This window comes from Perca flavescens, chromosome 7 (genome assembly GCF_004354835.1).
Source record: "Perca flavescens isolate YP-PL-M2 chromosome 7, PFLA_1.0, whole genome shotgun sequence".
NCBI lineage: Eukaryota > Metazoa > Chordata > Actinopteri > Perciformes > Percidae > Perca > Perca flavescens.
Genome location: NC_041337.1, coordinates 14,934,661 through 14,952,566, shown reverse-complemented (window position 1 = coordinate 14,952,566; position 17,906 = coordinate 14,934,661). Strand labels below are relative to the sequence as shown.

General features: G+C 38.0%; 1 protein-coding gene across 2 annotated transcripts; it reads left to right on the top strand.

The window, feature by feature from the left end:
* Positions 1–389: 389 nt before the first annotated feature.
* On the top strand, positions 390–17,538 carry LOC114559084 (MAP kinase-activated protein kinase 2). 2 transcript variants are annotated; one of them, XM_028583516.1, is made up of 10 exons: positions 390–941; positions 3,080–3,219; positions 4,784–4,848; positions 6,382–6,461; positions 14,484–14,610; positions 15,289–15,364; positions 15,514–15,638; positions 16,093–16,178; positions 16,281–16,358; positions 16,625–17,538. In XM_028583516.1, the coding sequence occupies exons 1-10, from the start codon at positions 717–719 to the stop codon at positions 16,763–16,765; spliced, it is 1,143 nt and encodes a 380-aa protein (XP_028439317.1). In that variant the 5' UTR covers positions 390–716; the 3' UTR covers positions 16,766–17,538. The 2 variants fall into 2 exon arrangements, with proteins under 2 accessions (XP_028439317.1, XP_028439316.1); XM_028583515.1 differs by having other exon boundaries at positions 16,278–16,358.
* Positions 17,539–17,906: the final 368 nt, after the last annotated feature.

The window sequence follows — 17,906 nt, the reverse complement described above, 5'->3', positions numbered from 1 at the left end:
CAGATTTTCGGTCACATCTGGTGCGCGCTAACATTACTGGTGTCAACTGACGGGGGCTGTAAAGGTGGCCAGTCGAGTTACATGTAACATTATTTGTTGATTATATCTTCAGAAGCATGGAGGATTCAGCCTTGTCAGACAGTAGTTATTGTTTGTCACACCAAATTGCCTAATTATTGTTTGTCTTTCCTCTGCTTGACTGGTAGGCCTATCATTTTTCAGAAAAATATGCTGCTTTAATAGCCCCGCCTCTATTATGACCATCAGCCAAATAAAACTGAGGATTTTGAGGTCATAATTGGGTGGTAGTTAGGGGGCCCCCTGTAACCCTCTTTGGCACGCCCCTGTTAGTGAGATGCTGCTTATACGTCCACCATTTCAGCCCGGAAGTTTGGTCATTTGTTTTTCCATTGATTATGTAATTTAATTTAATTTAATTTATTAAGTGGTGTTATTACACTGCTTGAACCCCGGGCCAACTTGTTAAACTCTCTGGCAGTCTGTCAAGAATCTCAGTTGAAATTTGATTTCCTGACAGTCACCCACTGCTTGTGGAGGACAAGAGTGAGAGCTGTCTAGCTATCCCGGCTAGCGGTGGGACAACATGAGCTAACGCTAGGTGTTACAACAAGAAAGTTAACCAGCTACTTCTTGCAGCGAGAAGACGAGAAACGCACCTGTCGGACGGTTTCACTCATGTGTTTCCGATAGTTAACATGTCGAATCAGCTCCAGACGGCTTTCCCGATCCAACAGCAGCCTAATCTGAACTCTGCTCCTTTCCCACAGTGTTTTGTGAAACCTTTTAACAATCCTCTTCAAATCAAAAGGAATGTAATAACAGACGATTACAGTGTAACAAGTCAGGTGCTCGGGATGGGAATAAATGGCAGAGTGTTGGAAATATTCCACAAAGAGAGTGAAGAAAAGTATGCACTAAAGGTAAACACACTGTTATCTTTAATCTTTTTACCGAAGTGTAGCTATATATTACAGTAAACGTTGGTCAAATGATATTGAGGGGAGAATGCACACTTCTGTGCTTGTGTTTTACAGCTGTTACAAACTCATTTTCCGCTTCTTTTTTTATTGTGGCTATATTAAATACAAATATGACGTCAATTGGCCTAGTGTAATATAGCTGGAGAGTGTAAAGCTTGCACCACTATCATTTCCTATTTGCTAATAATAATAAAAAAAAAAATTTGCAGAGCATGTAATCTTTAGTCTTTAATAGACAAACTATAGTTACAGTGGTAGATATTTGATATTTGTTTGGCTATGGATCGTGTTTAGACGTGTTTTGGATGTTTTTGTATGTACCTCTCAGGACGTGTCAGAGGTGGTGAGCACAGTTTGGGATTTTGGAGTATGTTGTGATACTTTTTGTTTCAAGGTCCTTGCAAAGTAAAACCCAGCAGCAGTTTGGAATAGATTATACAGACTTGAATATAATCTACATTTAAATTAAATACACATGTACTCAACTCTTCCACTTGTAATTGATATACATTTCTGTGATTAGATAAATATTTTCCCGGAAACTTGTTTTTCATTACATTGTGCAGTAAACAGGATCAAAGCCTGGCTAATGATGACAATCATGCAATGAGGTTGTCTGTCATTTGTCACATTATCAGTCAAAGAAAGTGCAGTTAAGTACTGCTCAAGCTGAGCGGGTTGAAAGTTATGCTTTTCTCTTATCTTTGAGTTGAGAAAATCTGCTTCTCCTACACTGTAATTTTCTTTCCACTCCTCAGGACAGTAGGGACAGTTAAATAAATATATAGTCACCCGAATGAACTCTCTGGATCAGTTAGTCACTCCTAAGGCATGTGAGTGATATGTATCCAACTATAGAGTACCCTTTGTGATTTGTGCATTCGGAGTGACAGGCAATATTTAGAGCTGAGCACTGCCAGAGTTTAAGGTGGGGTCACTGTTAGCATCAGATGTGAGTTATAGATTTGTAAACAAGAGACGGCTTTGTGAAGTTCTAATTTCTGTTCCACGGTTTGTAAATGATATATTGTCCTGCAGCTCTTGCCTCTGGCCTACCATGTTGAGTTGTCTGTTTTGAAAAAGGGAGTGTTGACTTTTCCTATCCAAATGCTGCCAGCCAGAAAGAGAGAGGGGAACATGTCTGTGTCTAAAAGTAGCCTATGCAAGAGGCCTGAGATGGCTGAGAGATTATGACGTCTGGTGGGGTACAGCATTACCAGGTGTCATGCAGATAGCACACGCTCAGCTTTCATTAGGCCATGAAGGAGTTTTGAGATGAACAAAATGGAGAAGCTAGCAAATGACCAATCTTTATCCTGACATTTGTTTGTTTTATACAAGTATGTTATTATTTGCAGAGCTGCATATTTGTGTAGACTTCACTATTTTTTTTTGATGAGAAGCAAATGTCCCTTTTCTCCCATTTCTGTTTGTGTGCTTTCTAATTTGCATTTGTCAGATAGTATTTCTCTCAAAAGATCCAACCAAGCTGTAGTGTTTTAGTCAGGATCAGTGCAGTATTTCAGAGACTTTTTGCCAAATGTACATGCTGAATTTGACTTAAAGTAGACAGACAAGCAGTGCCAGTGTCCAAATCATAAATAGGTAATTTAACATCCAGTTATCCTGATTCTTTGAACATCCGTAAACATCATCATCTTCCACAGGATTAATGTTTTAGATCATAAATAAGTCCTTGCGCAGACGTTTATTAGTTCTTGTGAAAGCGGTGCATCTCAGAAAACATTTTTATCATGATAAACAGTTACAGACTAATCCAGCAAAGGAAATGTACAACAGTAAATCATAGTTTGAGGTTCTACTAACAGAATCTGATAAAGAAGTCTGGAAAACTGACATCCTGCAAATGTATATGTAATGAAAATATCACAGAGGAATGCAACTGAAATTCTGCCCACTTGTGATATATGGTAATACAGTACATTTAGTTATCACTATTAACAGTATTCAGATTGTTCTACACCCAAAAATTATTCGTAATAATAAGTCATAATAATTTGTGGTGTGTGTGTGTGTGTGTGTGTGTGTGTGTGTGTGTGTGTCTGTGTGTGTGTTAGATGCTGCAGGATTGTCCAGAGGCCAGACGGGAGGTGGAGATCCACTGGAGGGTGTCACCCTGCCCCCATATTGTACCCATCATAGATGTTTATGAGAATCTCTACCAGAACAGGAAATGCCTCCTCATTGTGATGGAATGGTATGTTCTTCTACACACGCACGCACACACACACACACACACACACACACACACACACACACACACACACACACACCCACACACACACACACAGAATTTGAACCAATAATGTATGTGTGGTCTTAAAAAGTGATTGCATATGTTGACAAAAATAGATTTCCTTCCTGGGACATTGTTCCATCTTTAAATGGCTCCTTGGAGTTGTGGCTTGTATTAGTTAGTCAGTGTGCTGATGGAGCCAGCTTTGGTTAATGCACACCAACTGAGAGGAGTAGTTTCCAGAACACTTCAGGGCAAAAAGTAATAAAAAGCAGTCAGGCTGCTTTGTCTAGAATATAATAAGGCAGGCGTCTACCTGATCTACAGCCATCTCATATGTGACAAAAGAATAGAAAAATGTGTTGTCATAATTTGATCATCCTGACAGTGAACAATAAAAGTGAGAAGTGTGAGAATTCACAACAAGCAAGTGGGCGTGTTGATGACGTTCCGTGCAACTCACACAGAACTGGAAAAAACAACAACATCTGAGGGTGAGGAAGAAGACGTATGACACAAAGACGACAACATAATGTCTAACTGGAGATACGAGATTCAGGAACTTCTCTCAGTAAGGCACTTGTATGTAGTAATGTATAAGGCCATTCTGTGCAGATTACCCATGCTCTGAATTTTTACTTGAACATAATACATATAACCTGTGCGGACTGAATAAAGGAGTCTATTTTATTACTGCCCTTGGTCTTAGAATTACCAGCAAGCTCCACTCAAACTAGACTCCCTCATCTCTCTAAAAAATAAAAAAAGATAACCGCAACGTTTTTATCACAAATTGTTCTTGATACAATGCATATAAATGTTGTCATGTCTTGATGTCTTTTTGTTAGATGCATTTTGTCTGTATGTGTTTGATACTGTGTGTACATTTATCCTCTACAGTCTACCATTTGTCATGTGTTCTTTTGTGTTTTGTTGTTTGTATGTAACCAACATGTAACCGCTGTGTAACGTTGCTGCCCACTTGGCCAGGTCACCATTGAACCTTTTTTTATCTGGTTAAATAAAGGTTAAATAAAAACTGGACGATGCCAAAATTGTCAGACAAATTCAAGGAATGACAAGAGACTCTGTAGTTTATGACCAAATTACGAACCGGCTCCTTGACGCGGTGTAATCTGCGTCATGTCCTGTCTGCTGCACGCTCATCTCAGCCCCACTCCTCGTCTAAACCAAACAGAGTACTTCCAGTAAGTGAGAATGCATCTGACACGGACAATCTCCTGTTGTTTGCTACATTACATGTGTGAAAGGGAAACTGGTCTTTGTCGGGACCTGATTCCTCGGACATTGTCCAGAGGTCATACATGAAAACAGGTTTAGTAATATGTAGACCTTGGATAGCCTTCTGCTTCTGCTGTTACATTGTGACCATCCTGGGTGAACTAGGAACAAGTATAAGTTGTTTTTCATTGAGGAGTGAAATAATGAAATGCCCTAATGCCTTTACAGACTCATTATTATTATTATACTGCACTTCTGTCCATTTTGCTGTTTTTGTTTTCAGTATGGATGGAGGTGAATTATTCAGTCATATCCAAGACAGAGGGGATCATGCATTTACAGAAAGAGGTAAAAGGATTATTATTGCTCAAGCAAGTTGAAGTTACAATCCTTAAAATATCAGTCCTGGTTGATTTGGTGCACTTGTGTTTACTAGTGGTACTAGTGCGGTTTGATACAACAGGTCCCAGGATTCAGGGGGTAGCAAACGCTCCTCGAGCAGCTATTTTGTCAGAAATACATTGTACAACAGAAGACCAACTGGTTTGTCTGTTTACAGTGTAAACCAATGCCGTTTTGATAAAGAAGTCAGTCAATAATTGGCTTTTTTCCCATCATCACATGAGAAACCATGTTCTGATTTCTTGCTGTGCACAGTGTGAGTACTTTTCCTCATAACAACAAAGCCAAGTAAAAGGAGTTGGTCACCTTGCTGAGAAGTTAATGGTGTGCAGCGTGCGCTCACTGTGGCTGCTCCCTTCTTGTTCCATTACTTCCCTGCAATCTTACAAACTGATCTGCTGACAAAAAAATAAATGTCCAAAATGACAGTTATCTTGATTTGTAGTTGTTGTTGGATCAACAATTGTGGACAATGCTAACCACAGTTACAAATACACAGTGTTACCTACAATGTGACTGCTTTACAGTAAAAGTAATCTGTGTTTTTCCAATTGAATGCTTTTAATGTGAAGCAGCAACATACAGTTCTGATATGTCTGTAGGAGTGTGAAGAATAAACAGTAAAGCTGTTATCAGTGAGGTAAAATGACTAGAACGGAAACGCTCAGTTGATTAATCGATCATCAGGAAATTAATTGGCATCTTTTTTAATCATCAATTAAAGGTGCTCTAAGTGATGTGACACATTTTTTAGGCTACAACATTTTTCGTCACATACAGCAAACATCTCCTCACTATCCGCTAGCTGCCTGTCCCCTGAACACACTGTAAAAAACCGCGGTCTCTGAAGACAGCTCAGACTCTACAAATGGCAACAAAAACAAACTGCGCCAACCTGCCCCACGAACCATAACAAACAGAGTTCCAGCCAATAACCAACAAGAAGGAGCTGGTTGAGCCATCACTGCAGCAGCGTTAGCACGTAGGCTACTTCCACAGTGCGTATTCATGACTCAACCAGCTCCTTCTTGTCGGTTACTGGCTGGAACACTTTGTTATGGTTCGCTGTGCAGGTTTGTTTTTGTTGCCATTTGTGTTGCCTGGGCTGTCTACAGAGACCGCATTTTTTTACAGTATGTTCAGTGGTCTGTTGTTCCAAAAGTTATAATAACTTTTTTTTACAATTTTCAGACGTTTTATAGACACAATAATTAATTGAGTAATCAAGAAAATTGATCAAGAACAGAGACACTGTATGCGTGCCTTGTTTTCTATGAAGGATGGTGGACTCTGCTACTATTAACCTGAAAAAATGCCAGCCACAAAATGCAATCAAAAGCAGGTGCTGATTTCATGAAAACCTAAAGGATTATAACTTTAACAACCTCAAAATGTACTGGTCAATGTATAATTTAATATGCATCTTTCTGTTTGAACTCCATCATGTCAATTTCATCTCTTCACTTCCTTTTTACTCAGAGGCCTCGGACATCATGAAAAGTATTGGAGAAGCCATACATTTCTTGCATTCCATCAACATTGCTCACAGAGACATCAAGGTAATAGCTCACTGTATATATTTGTGACAAATAGCATGGAAGCACATATAAAGTGCAGTTTTACAAAAACATGTAATATATATAGTGCTTAGGAAAATGGGACAAGGTATTTATTTACATAATTGGACTATGTATGTTTAATTAATTTGATTAAAAACTGAACAAATTAATGCACATTATATTGCATATTGCCATTTGATATTTAGTATTAGTAGTATTATTGCAGGGAAGATTAATTACATTAATGGTATAAATCCAGTGTGCGTAATCCAGTTGAGTGAAGTCACCAGATGAGATCTTAAAAATTACTTTTATGGCATACTTACAGAAGCTAAGACCGGCTGTGCTTTTTTAATGCAGTTATCTTGTGATAACAAGTACAAAAATATTATCCAGAGAAAAGAAGATTGTTTCCTCTTATTATTTATAATGTTTATCAGAGATTAGGAGTGCCATGCTGTCATGCACTGCAGTCAACCAGCTGTTACTCACATCCCCGGCCCTACATCTGTTGTCCTCCCATATATAAATTTTTGTTAAATGCATTCAATAGGTCCAGATCCAGCTGACAAGAATTTTACTTTGGAATATCTCTAAATTGATACAGTAAAAATGCTTGATTTTGTGGCTGTATGTAGTCAGAGATTTCCTTGACTCAAATGTATCAGTCATTGTCAGAAATTATTCATTCAAGTTTTTTTTCCAGCAACCCAAATGTCAAAGATATTTCCCTCACAATTTAGTGGTATTATGTTTTTAATTTATCAGGGACACGTGATGTTTTATTCTGATGTTTTATACTTATTGTGAATATAATTCAAGTAATCTTATTTCCATATATGTATGTACCATAGTATGTACCCATTGTTAACACTTTATTTTAAAAACAGGACATAGTAATACGTTTATCCTTTTGCTACCTTCACCAAGTCCATCACCGTCAACTCGATCTGAGCCATTTTAACTTCTTATCTCTGATAATAGCATTACAAAAAACTGTTCTAGCTAACTGTTCTGGCTTCCATACATACTTGCCTTTAGTTAAACGTACAATATGTAACTTTCTGCCGCTAGGGGTCTCTCAACCAAAACAATGGACGGTAAAACTGGACTTTTGATGACGTTGCGTGGAATTATGGGAGTTTTTAGTGTTAAACACCTTTGCTGCCGGTTAGAATGCATCAGTTCACGGACGAGTTTAACCATTCAAGTTTATTCACGTTACGTTTATTTATGTTATTCTAATAAAATAGCTACAGTTTACCCCAACATAATTACGTTTTTCTTGATTAGATTTGTATTTGTAGCTGACCAGTTAGCTAGTGAGCCAGCAAGCTAACAGTAGCCAGCAGCTAAAACACAAAATATTTCACATATCAATGTCACCTTTTGGATGGTTTCAACACCGGGGCAGACGGGGTTTGTTGTAACGCTAGCTAGCTACTAAACGAGGCTGAGAGACGGGCGTGGGTGGGGATTGTCGGGGAAATCTCCGCGATAGCGAGCCAGGACGGTCGATGCCTGTTGTGCAGCAGCAGAAGATCTCCCAGCTGCCCGGAATTATCTCCCCTTCACTTTTCAGTAATCTTAACTTTTCGTTTTGGTGCTTAACCCACCTTTTGTCGTGTTAATTTAGCTAACCGTAAAACAGCTAAACGCGAAGGGGGGAGAAATTCGGCACATACACCGGTAGAGCTACGGAGATGTAGCTAGCTACCGCTATGGATGTTGCCGCTGTTGTAACTCTGTGATGGGTTTGATATAGTCCGTTTCCCAACGTTTAATTAAACTGCCATTAGCGTCGTATGCACCAGGCACTGGAGATAAGTTCTGGCCGGGGGTTGCTGTAATGGAAGTAGCTGGCTGATAGCTGACTGGGGGCTAACGGTAAATAGCTAGCTATATGTCCTGGGGCTGTTGTCAGCTGTCATCCCGACTGAGTCTCTCTGCGCCGGGGGAGTGAGGCAGACAGACCGGGGTGTGCTACTTTGGCCAAATTAGCATTAGATTAATCGTCTATCTATACAGCTAACGTTAACGTTACTAGTGAAGTTATTTGTGGGTTAGCTCAGTCCTGTTAGCTGTGGTTGAAACAGTCATACTAAAAATAACTATTAGCATGTTGAACGATGTTGTAACCTCAATTTTACCCACAAAGCTTTAGCATCAACGTTAGCACATTGTAGTAACGTCAAGCTGGTATCGATATTAAACTTTCAAAATAGATAAGGTCTCTTTTGTATTACTGTGATAAAAGTGGGATGTAATTAATCACAAAATGATGCTGTATGGCAAAAAAAAAAGCAGTATTTTTTTTTTTTTTTATTAAATCAGAACATAGAAATACAAACAAACAAGGCACAATCACAAATCCATCTAAAAAAAAATAGAACTGTTGCCTCGGGTCAAGCATATAAAACAAAACCTAGGAGCTTATATCTTACAAATCAGCCTAAAGAGTGATATAAAATAAAATAAATAAAACAAATAAATAAATAAAGAGAAGGGGCTATCTCAAATTAAATTAAACATTTCAAATAAATCAATCAATTCAAAGGGCTTTTTTTTATCTTTAACCCGTTTCAATGACTTGCACAAAAGATTGAACTCATTCTTCCAATGGATCAGGGAGGGTTTGGTCTTAAAGTATCTACATTTATGTATAAAATGTTTTCCTAGCAGCAACAAGTTGTTTAGAACAAAATCTACCTTCTTATCTTCAACAAAGACACCAAACTTTATATCCTTCATTGTCAGAGATGGTATCTCAATATCCCTGGTCTGAAGCCAGCTCTGCAGATCTCTCCAGAAGGATTTCACCGACTAACACAGAAAAAAAACATGTTCTAAATCCTCAATTTCTTTTTCACAAAAAACACAGTTATTAGTACCAAAATTGAATCTCAGTCTTAAAATTTCATTTAAAAGTTTAAAATTCGGGAGAAGAGGAAATGAGATATAACTTTTCCTTATTTTCTTAACCTCTCCATCACCAAATTCTTTCATCATATATTGTCTTTTAACCGGATTGGGATAATATTCCTTCAATAAAATATTCCTAATAACTTTGTTGTTACATTTATAATCACAGAAATCAATACCTTGGATGCAGAGCTGCCTCAAACCAGGAGAAACCTTGGAGTACCTAACATCTTCTCTCACCATTGATTTCAGAGACATTGGTATAGTTTTCAACCATCTGTCATAATGCTTGACATTGCACTTGTAAGGGGCACTTATAATGTAGAGTGAAGTGCTGCCTTTCTAAGGAACTTTTCAAAAGAGGAGAAGATACCAAAATAGTTTACTCAGAACATATAGCCGGCATTTATTAAACATCAATTATCCAACAGTATGACCTTGTTTCTCTTTTCTTTTGTAATGTCCTTTTAGTTGTGGAAATCAGTATTTCTCTTAGTTTCAACCTTTTTCCACATACATTGAGAAAAAACAGAAAAAATAAAATTACCTCAGAGCTCTGATAAAATAACCCCAAAATAATAAACCAAAGTCCATCTACCCGGGTAGTATGTTTTTTTTAAGTGTGGTGAGATCTCGCGCTTATCTGTACGATGCAAAGAAGAATGGTGAGTGGAAGCAGTCCGTGTTGCAGGCAAGATGATCATCTTCGCCCTTTGCTCCTCTGCCTCGTGCGTCCAATGGCGAACACATCCAATGGAACTCCCTCTCTCTCTCTCTCTCTCTCTCTCTCGCTCTCAAATCATGCATTAAAAAAAAAAAAAACCTGCAGGGCAATATTCAATTACTTTCCGAATAACTACCAGATCTGGGAATCTCTTATCCCCGAATTGTAGTAACTTAAATTCTTATTTTCACTACACACATGAAACTCAAGCACTAACATACCAAGTAGTAATGTAGCTTCAACATAGCATGGAATAGCACTTCAAATCATTAAACTCATGTTCAACTCCGATTGTTTTTTTTTTAACTTACGCAGTGCACATAAATACATTTTCACACAATGCATTAAACAACTGAATCAACAGCAGAAAAATCAAGCTAACTTTGCGTGCTTGAATCAGTAAAACACATCTATCACGCTATGTCTGCTAGTAACACAACTGACGAACACGTGTAAAACACTCACCGGAGAAAAGGAATACAAGAAAATGAACTTGTCATAAATTCGACCCCTTTTCTCTGCTTTTCCTTCCTTAGAAGTAGGTTTCGTGGGAAAGACACTTCTTAAACTAGCTCTTAAGTGTTATTTTTTTTTAAACTTTTGTTCACTCACTGTGGAAAATCTAACATGGCTTCAGCTCACTATCGTTCCGTTGTTTTTTTTCCTTATTTTTTCTTCTTCTTCACTCTAAAAATCAGTGTAGCAGTTTTCCCACTATGCAGCGCCACCACTGCCACCTACTGGACAAATATGTTGTGCAAAGAAAATATAACTACAAGTAATCAAGAATACATTAATATAATCCAATCCTGTTTGTAGGCTATTTTCGAGTGGGTTACACACTGAAGTTGATATTTCTCACAAAACTCCTCGTGCTGTAACAAGAGACCATTACTATCCATAAAATGAGCAATTGCCCAGATTCCCTTGGATTTCCATTCCTCCATGTACACAGATTTTCTGCTTATCAAAATGTATCTATTATTCCAAACTGGAGTATTATGAGGTGTAAAATTATTGTAATCCATTATTATTATATTTGTAGATCAACTTCCAATAAATGACCTGCTGATGGAAAGCAGAAAGTTTGACTGGTAACGAATTGCATTCAAAATCGCATCGCAGCAGAAAATCTATACCACCCATTTTTGAAAATATCAAATTGGGGACAGTAAACCAAAAGGACTGCCTGCTATTAATAAAAGATTTTAACCATTTCAATTTCAAGACACCATTCATTATATCAAAATCAATGGCCTTCGCACCTCCATCTTCATAGTTTTTAACCATGTTGATTTTCCTTATGTACCGACATTTGTTTCTCCATATGAAATTAAAATTGATTTTGTTTATGGCCTTGATCATGTTTGTAGAGATGGGTAAGGAAAAAGCCGGGTAGATAAGTCTGGATAAGCTGTCCATTTTAGATAACAAAACTCTCCCAAAAATAGTGATATCTCTTTGCAGCCACCTATTTAAGATTAATTTACATTTTTCTATATTGTTCCATATATTCATTTTGTCTGATGTTGTCTTATCCCTGGAAATAACAATCCCCAAGTATCTAACCTCTGACTTGACCTTTATGTTATATAGAGGTTGCAAGGGATAATCATGAAGTGCTAAAATTTCACATTTATCTAAATTCTAGGGCTGCAACAACGAATCAATAAAATTGATAAAATTCGATTACTAAAAAAGTTGGCAACGAATTTAATTATCGATTCGTTGTGTCGCGCAACTATTACGCCACCTAGTCGTGGAGATAAAAAAAAAAAATTAGTTGAGCGCGGAGCAGCGCGGAGCGGAGGAAAAGAAAAAAAGAGCAGAGCGGGGGTAGAGGAAATACGGAGAGAGACCGGAGAGAGACCGGAGAGAGACCGGAGAGAGACCGGAGAGAGACCGGAGAGAGACCGGAGAGAGACCGGAGAGAGACCGGAGAGAGACCGGAGAGACCCGTAACGTTGTTCTGAAACACTCGGCGGAGGCAGAGAAATCAGTACGACCCAAGTCATCCAAGGTGTGGGAGCATTTCACACTAAATAAATCAAAAACGTGTTAATTGCAAGATAAGCAAAAGCGACACGGCATGGCACGGGCGCACCACGGTGATGCACCTAAAACGTAAACATGTTGGAGTCCTTGATGAGGAGGAAGGGAGTTCAACAGCAGGGTAAAGTCACTACACTATCCTACTTCTGTTCCGTTCTGAAGTGAGGAACGTACCGTCCCTCCAGTAGCTCTTCTGGTGCTGCCGTTTACTCGTTATCCAGCTGACTAGCATGACAAGCTAGCGTTAGCTCGGTAATAACAGTAATAAACCAGGGGTGGTATAGTTTGCAAGACTAAAGACACTGTTTTATTCAATCGCCTTTTGTGGCCCATACATTTTTCAATCTGTCATGTATATATTATGTGCTTTGTCCCATATCAGTTATTGTTGACAAATATATTAGTGTGTGGCGTATAAATGAACTTAACTTGCACTTACTACAATGATGGTAATAATTTAATGAATAAGTGTGTGTGTCTGTCTGTATCTGCTATTTGGGTTACTTAGCTTTACACAACTATTAACTAAAACAACAAGTATGTATGTATTGAGTTGATGTAAATTAATGCTTTTGTTTTTTATCCGATTCATCGATTAATCAAAAAAATAAGCATTATTAAAATAAAAAAAAAGCAGATTATTAAAATAATCGTTAGTTGCAGCCCTACTAAATTCAATTGTAAACCAGAAGCTCTTGAGAAATGGTCGATAACTTGTAAGGCTAAAGGGATTTGGTTTTCATTTTTTAGAAACAAAGTTGTGTCGTCAGCCAATTGACTTATGATAATTTGATAATTAAAAAAAAAAAAAAAAAAAAAGCAGTATTACAGTTACAAGTATTTTTTCTGTGACATTGTATGATTTACAATTACTTCTGAACGTATCATCTTGGTGCCAGTGTTCTGACAGAAGTTAGAGTAACTGGAGGGTGAAAGGTTATATGACGCCACTGACGGGGTTAGGTTCAGCAGGGAGGAGTAGGGAAAGGTGGACCCAAAATGCAGAGGCAGGCAGGCAGGAGAACGTAGAGGTGGAAGGTTTATTAGTCCATAAAAAACAAAGTGCAAACAACAAAGGGAGTCCTGAAAGCAGCAGGCAAAAAACCAATCCAGAGTATAGAAAACAAAAGCAGGGAATCCAAAAAACAAGAGCAGAAAACAAACCAGCGACTACAGAACAAAAGAAATCCAGGGAGCAAAAAAACCAGACACAAGCAAACACTGGGAGACATGACAGGCACACACAAAATGATCTGACAAAGTACAAGGGGAAACACAAAGACTAAATACACAGACTAATGAGAAAACACAAGACAGGTGACACAGGGGCTGGGAAACAGGTGAAACACATTAGGCTGGGCAGAGTAATCAAAAAAGGCGGGAAAACACAAGACAGGAAGTAAAGTGGACAAGACAAGACAGAAAACCACAGACTTCAAAACAAAACAGGAAACCGAGCAAAATACAAAACAGAAAACAGACCAAAATAAGACCAAACCCCAAAACCATAACAGTACCCGTGCAGGCTTTGCAGGAGATCGGCAAAGCCTCTGAGGCATAGGAGACCGGCAAAGTCACTAGGGCGGTCTCTGGTATGCCGAAGACCGGTAAAGTCACCGGGGCAGTCTCTGGGGCGCCGGAGACCGGCAACGTTTCCGGGGTACTGAAAACCACAGACTTCAAAACAAAACAGGAAACAGAGCAAAATACAAAACAGAAAACAGACCACCAAATTAAGACCAAACCCCAAAACCATAACAGACGGGCGACTAAAGGAAACGTGCCGTGTCTGAAAATAAAATAACAGATTTGTCTGGGTTTGACATTTGTTGGAAACATTTAGGATAGTGTAAGAACACAACTCATAAAAATATATAACATAGGTATGGTCATTTTTAGACATTTTAAAGCAGAAATGTTACATATTGTACCTTTAAAAAAAAAAAAAAAAAAAAAAAAAAAAAAAAAAAAAAAATAGTTAAGAGAGACAGGAACCATGAGGAGACAGAGAAGGGAATTGAGTTTCCTGGACAGACTAAACTGCGGACCTCATAGTTACAAAGAATGCCTGGTTTTGCCACCAGCTAACCTGCATAATGAGAGAACTGAGCATTAAATCAGTGTATTTGCAGCATCTGTTAGTTGTTGTCCCACCTAATCTTTTATGCCACTTATGTGTTTATTGTTATGACATGGACAGACATGTACATTTACATTAGTTCTTTATTTTATTTCTGTTTTTCTTTTCTTGTGGTCGATTGAAATCCTTCAGTTATTTGAATTCTGTTCTCCAGACGCTTGATTGCTGTTGCTGTCTCTTTCAGCCAGAGAACCTGCTCTACACTTCCAAAAGGCCAGATGCCCTCCTAAAGCTGACAGATTTTGGGTTTGCCAAAGAAATCACCACTTTAAACTCTCTAGCAACACCATGTTTCACCCCTTACTATGTTGGTAAGACACCAGAACCTGTGATCTACATCACATAATTGTATCAGGTTGAAGATACACGAGAGGATTTGGCCATGCAGACAAACTGACATTTGTAGCTGTGAACATGTATTTTTGTTGCAATGAATGTCTCATTGAGTTATGCGAGTTCTTGTGAGATGAGACCTCCTGATGTCAGTGGTAGCCATTTATCAAAAGGAACAATTGTGTCAGCAGGATAATCACATTTTCGTGTCTGCAAAACAACGATCTGTGGATTAGCCTTACATGCCTTGGGACAGCACAGACATTGTTGTTTTGTGTCATTACAATGTACAAAATTCTGACATTTTCTTTAAACTGTTGATTCATAACACATTTTGAATCATCACATTTCTGCCATCTGCTTTACACATTTTGAATCATCACATTTCTGCCATCTGCTTTTTCAAACGTAACAGTCTTTTTGTTGAGTGCTTTTCTCTGAGGGGATTTAAGAGTTTGCTTCCTGTGGAAAGTCACTAGACTGAAGTTGGTTATGAAAAGTTACATCCTGTGAACTGGTTGGAAAATCCTATATACACTACTTTAATGGCCTTTTTTGGCAGTCATCTAACTTTTATTTTCAAATTATCAAAGGCATTAAATGGGAAGTAGAAGCGATTCCTCCAATTTAAATAATTTCCTTTGACATTGTGACAGCTCCAGAAGTTCTTGGTCCAGAGAAGTATGACAGATCCTGTGACATGTGGTCTCTGGGTGTCATTATGTATATTCTGTAAGTCAATCTGTGTGATGTGTTCTTAGTGATTTTACTATTTTCATCTTGCAATGAGAACATTGTTTACTTTGACGCTACTCTATATTGCTCCTAATTATATGATTAATGTTGTCATCAGGCTTTTTTTCTTTTTGTCTTACACACAGTCTTTGTGGATATCCTCCTTTTTTCTCACATCATGGTCTGGCAATATCCCCAGGAATGAAAAGACGGATCTGTAATGGACAATATGAGTTCCCCAACTCCGAGTGGTGTGATGTGTCTGAGGAAGGTAAGTGGGAGGCATGACGGAAATTAAAATTAGTGTTTTATGGGATTTCAAATTTGTCATGCTAAATGCTTCCCTTCTCTGTTTTGCTTTCCATGCATGCTCATCCACTTGAAATAAGTGTTTCTGCTGGGTTGACCTACCATACTTTTTTCTTAACTTCCAGTAATGGTATTATTCTGTGGCTTCAATACAAAAGCACAACAGCAAAGCAATAGTAGTGCTTTTTCAGTCTTCCTAAAATGTTTTTGGTTTTTTTTAAGTACATATTGCAGCATTCTGATTTTATATTTTTGTGTCATGTTGTCATCAGAATTGAGCCTAATGACATTTGAAACAAAAACTGTCCCTCAGAATTGCAGTTACTGTATGACTGTGAAAGATATGTCTTCCATATGGTAGCGGGGGGACACATACAGTATGAACACTAAATGATGATAATGATTTCCTGTTTCAGCCAAACAGCTAATCTGTCACTTACTGAAAACCGAGCCTACCCAGAGAATGAACATCACCGAGTTCATAAACCATCCCTGGATTAATGTGAGCAGCTCCCTGTAGGCTTGAATCTGTGTGCAACTGCTGCCTTTCAGAGATGTTTGTGAGATTTGAACACTTATCCATATTCTCTCACCAATACAGCAGTCAGTGAAGGTCCCACAAACGCCTCTTCACACCAGCCGAGTGCTGCACGAGGAACAAGATGTCTGGGAGAAGGTTAAGGTAAGTGTTGGTCACTTTGCTGCTGCTTCTTTAGACGCACAGAAACTGCTCTTCATTTGTTTTTATTTATTGAAAAACTAGGAGTATGGTTGAGCATGGGTTTGTGTTTGATGATATATAGTTAATTTTCAAATATTTCATGCTAATATTTTATGCTTTACTCATCATCCATTTAATAGTAACTAAAAACTGGATGTGCGTATTGTGCATACTGTTTAAATCTCGGGTGTGTTTGATAAAAGTGCTATTTGTATTGTTATCATCAGGAGGAAATGACAAATGCCCTGCAAACCATGAGAGTGGACTATGATCAAATTAAAATCAAAACCATTGAAGACTCTACTAATCCTCTACTCTTGAAGAGAAGAAAGAAAAGTAAAAACTCAGCCACACAGTCTCCAGGCTAGTGAAATAAAGATGTTTTAAGAGGTGTTAACCTCAAATGATTTTAATGATTTTTGGCATTTTGGTAAATGTGCTTTAAGGACTTTTGAACTATGCATTGAAAAATATGCTGTGTGTGCAGTAAGGCTTATTCATGACTCCTCTCACTAGAGGAAACAAAAATCTACTGTATGTGTTGTATATCCGGACAGTTGTAATCATTTTAATGTACATATTTGAGTGAACTTTGTTGGCGTCAACTGACAGTTTTTAGGTTGTTTTGTCTCAAGTTTTTCTGTTCTCAGTGATGAAAAACATTTAGACTGACTTTTTGCCTTCAGGGTATTGTTTAAGATAGTTTGCCAGCATCATTCACATGTGTCTTTTGCATGACTTTTACCAGAAACCACAGCTTTTGTTTTGTATGCGTACGTGATTTCAGAAATATTTCTCCTTACCACAATATAGAGGATTTCTTTCCACATTGTGGTTGTGTAGTATCTGAAACTCTTTTACCATGTGTAGCAATAATGAAACTTGCTATGCTAATGAGACGGGCGATAATTGCATTTGATTGACGAAACAGTGCTATCCACTGGACAACTGGTGCTCCTTTGGCATTTATTTTCTCCAAAGCAGTAATATAAAAGTAGTTGTATGAGGTCTGAGTGAGGCATGAAAAGAAAAGTGGACGGCCATAAACTTTTAGATGGTGACAAGATTTACAGTGGAAGATGTTGCACATCACTATTATCATGTCTTTTAGTCTGGATTAAATCTCTCTTAATATTCTCTATGGTTTTGCGTGTTGTTTGATCCGTTAGCTGCTCACCGTTTCCATGAAGTCAAATAAATGTCCAGAAGCTCAAAAAAATAAAGGATGTTTTTGCTTGCATGTTAACGCAAATCACATTTCCATTAAGTGTTCTGTGGACAGGGAAACAGAATGAATCAGTTACTGGAAAAGTTATTTAGTTTTCACTTTGAAAAAAAGTCCCACATTTTGTCATTAGCACCACTGCATTTTGTCACATAGGTCTCTTTCATCAGTAACTAGTCCATTTGCTGTGGAAAGACAGAATGTCGTACAGTTTCAGAAAAACAGCTGTTCACAAAATGTCTGATGATGTAATGGGCTAAAGATCTAACACATTTCTAGTTGTG

Excerpts from the sequence above, each read along its gene's own strand:
- LOC114559084 (XM_028583515.1), top strand. The coding sequence starts at position 717 with ATGTCGAATCAGCTCCAGACGGCTTTCCCGATCCAACAGCAGCCTAAT. Across the intron at positions 942-3,079 it reads AAGAAAAGTATGCACTAAAG|ATGCTGCAGGATTGTCCAGA; the intron begins GTAAACACACTG and ends TGTGTGTGTTAG. Across the intron at positions 6,462-14,483 it reads TTGCTCACAGAGACATCAAG|CCAGAGAACCTGCTCTACAC; the intron begins GTAATAGCTCAC and ends TGTCTCTTTCAG.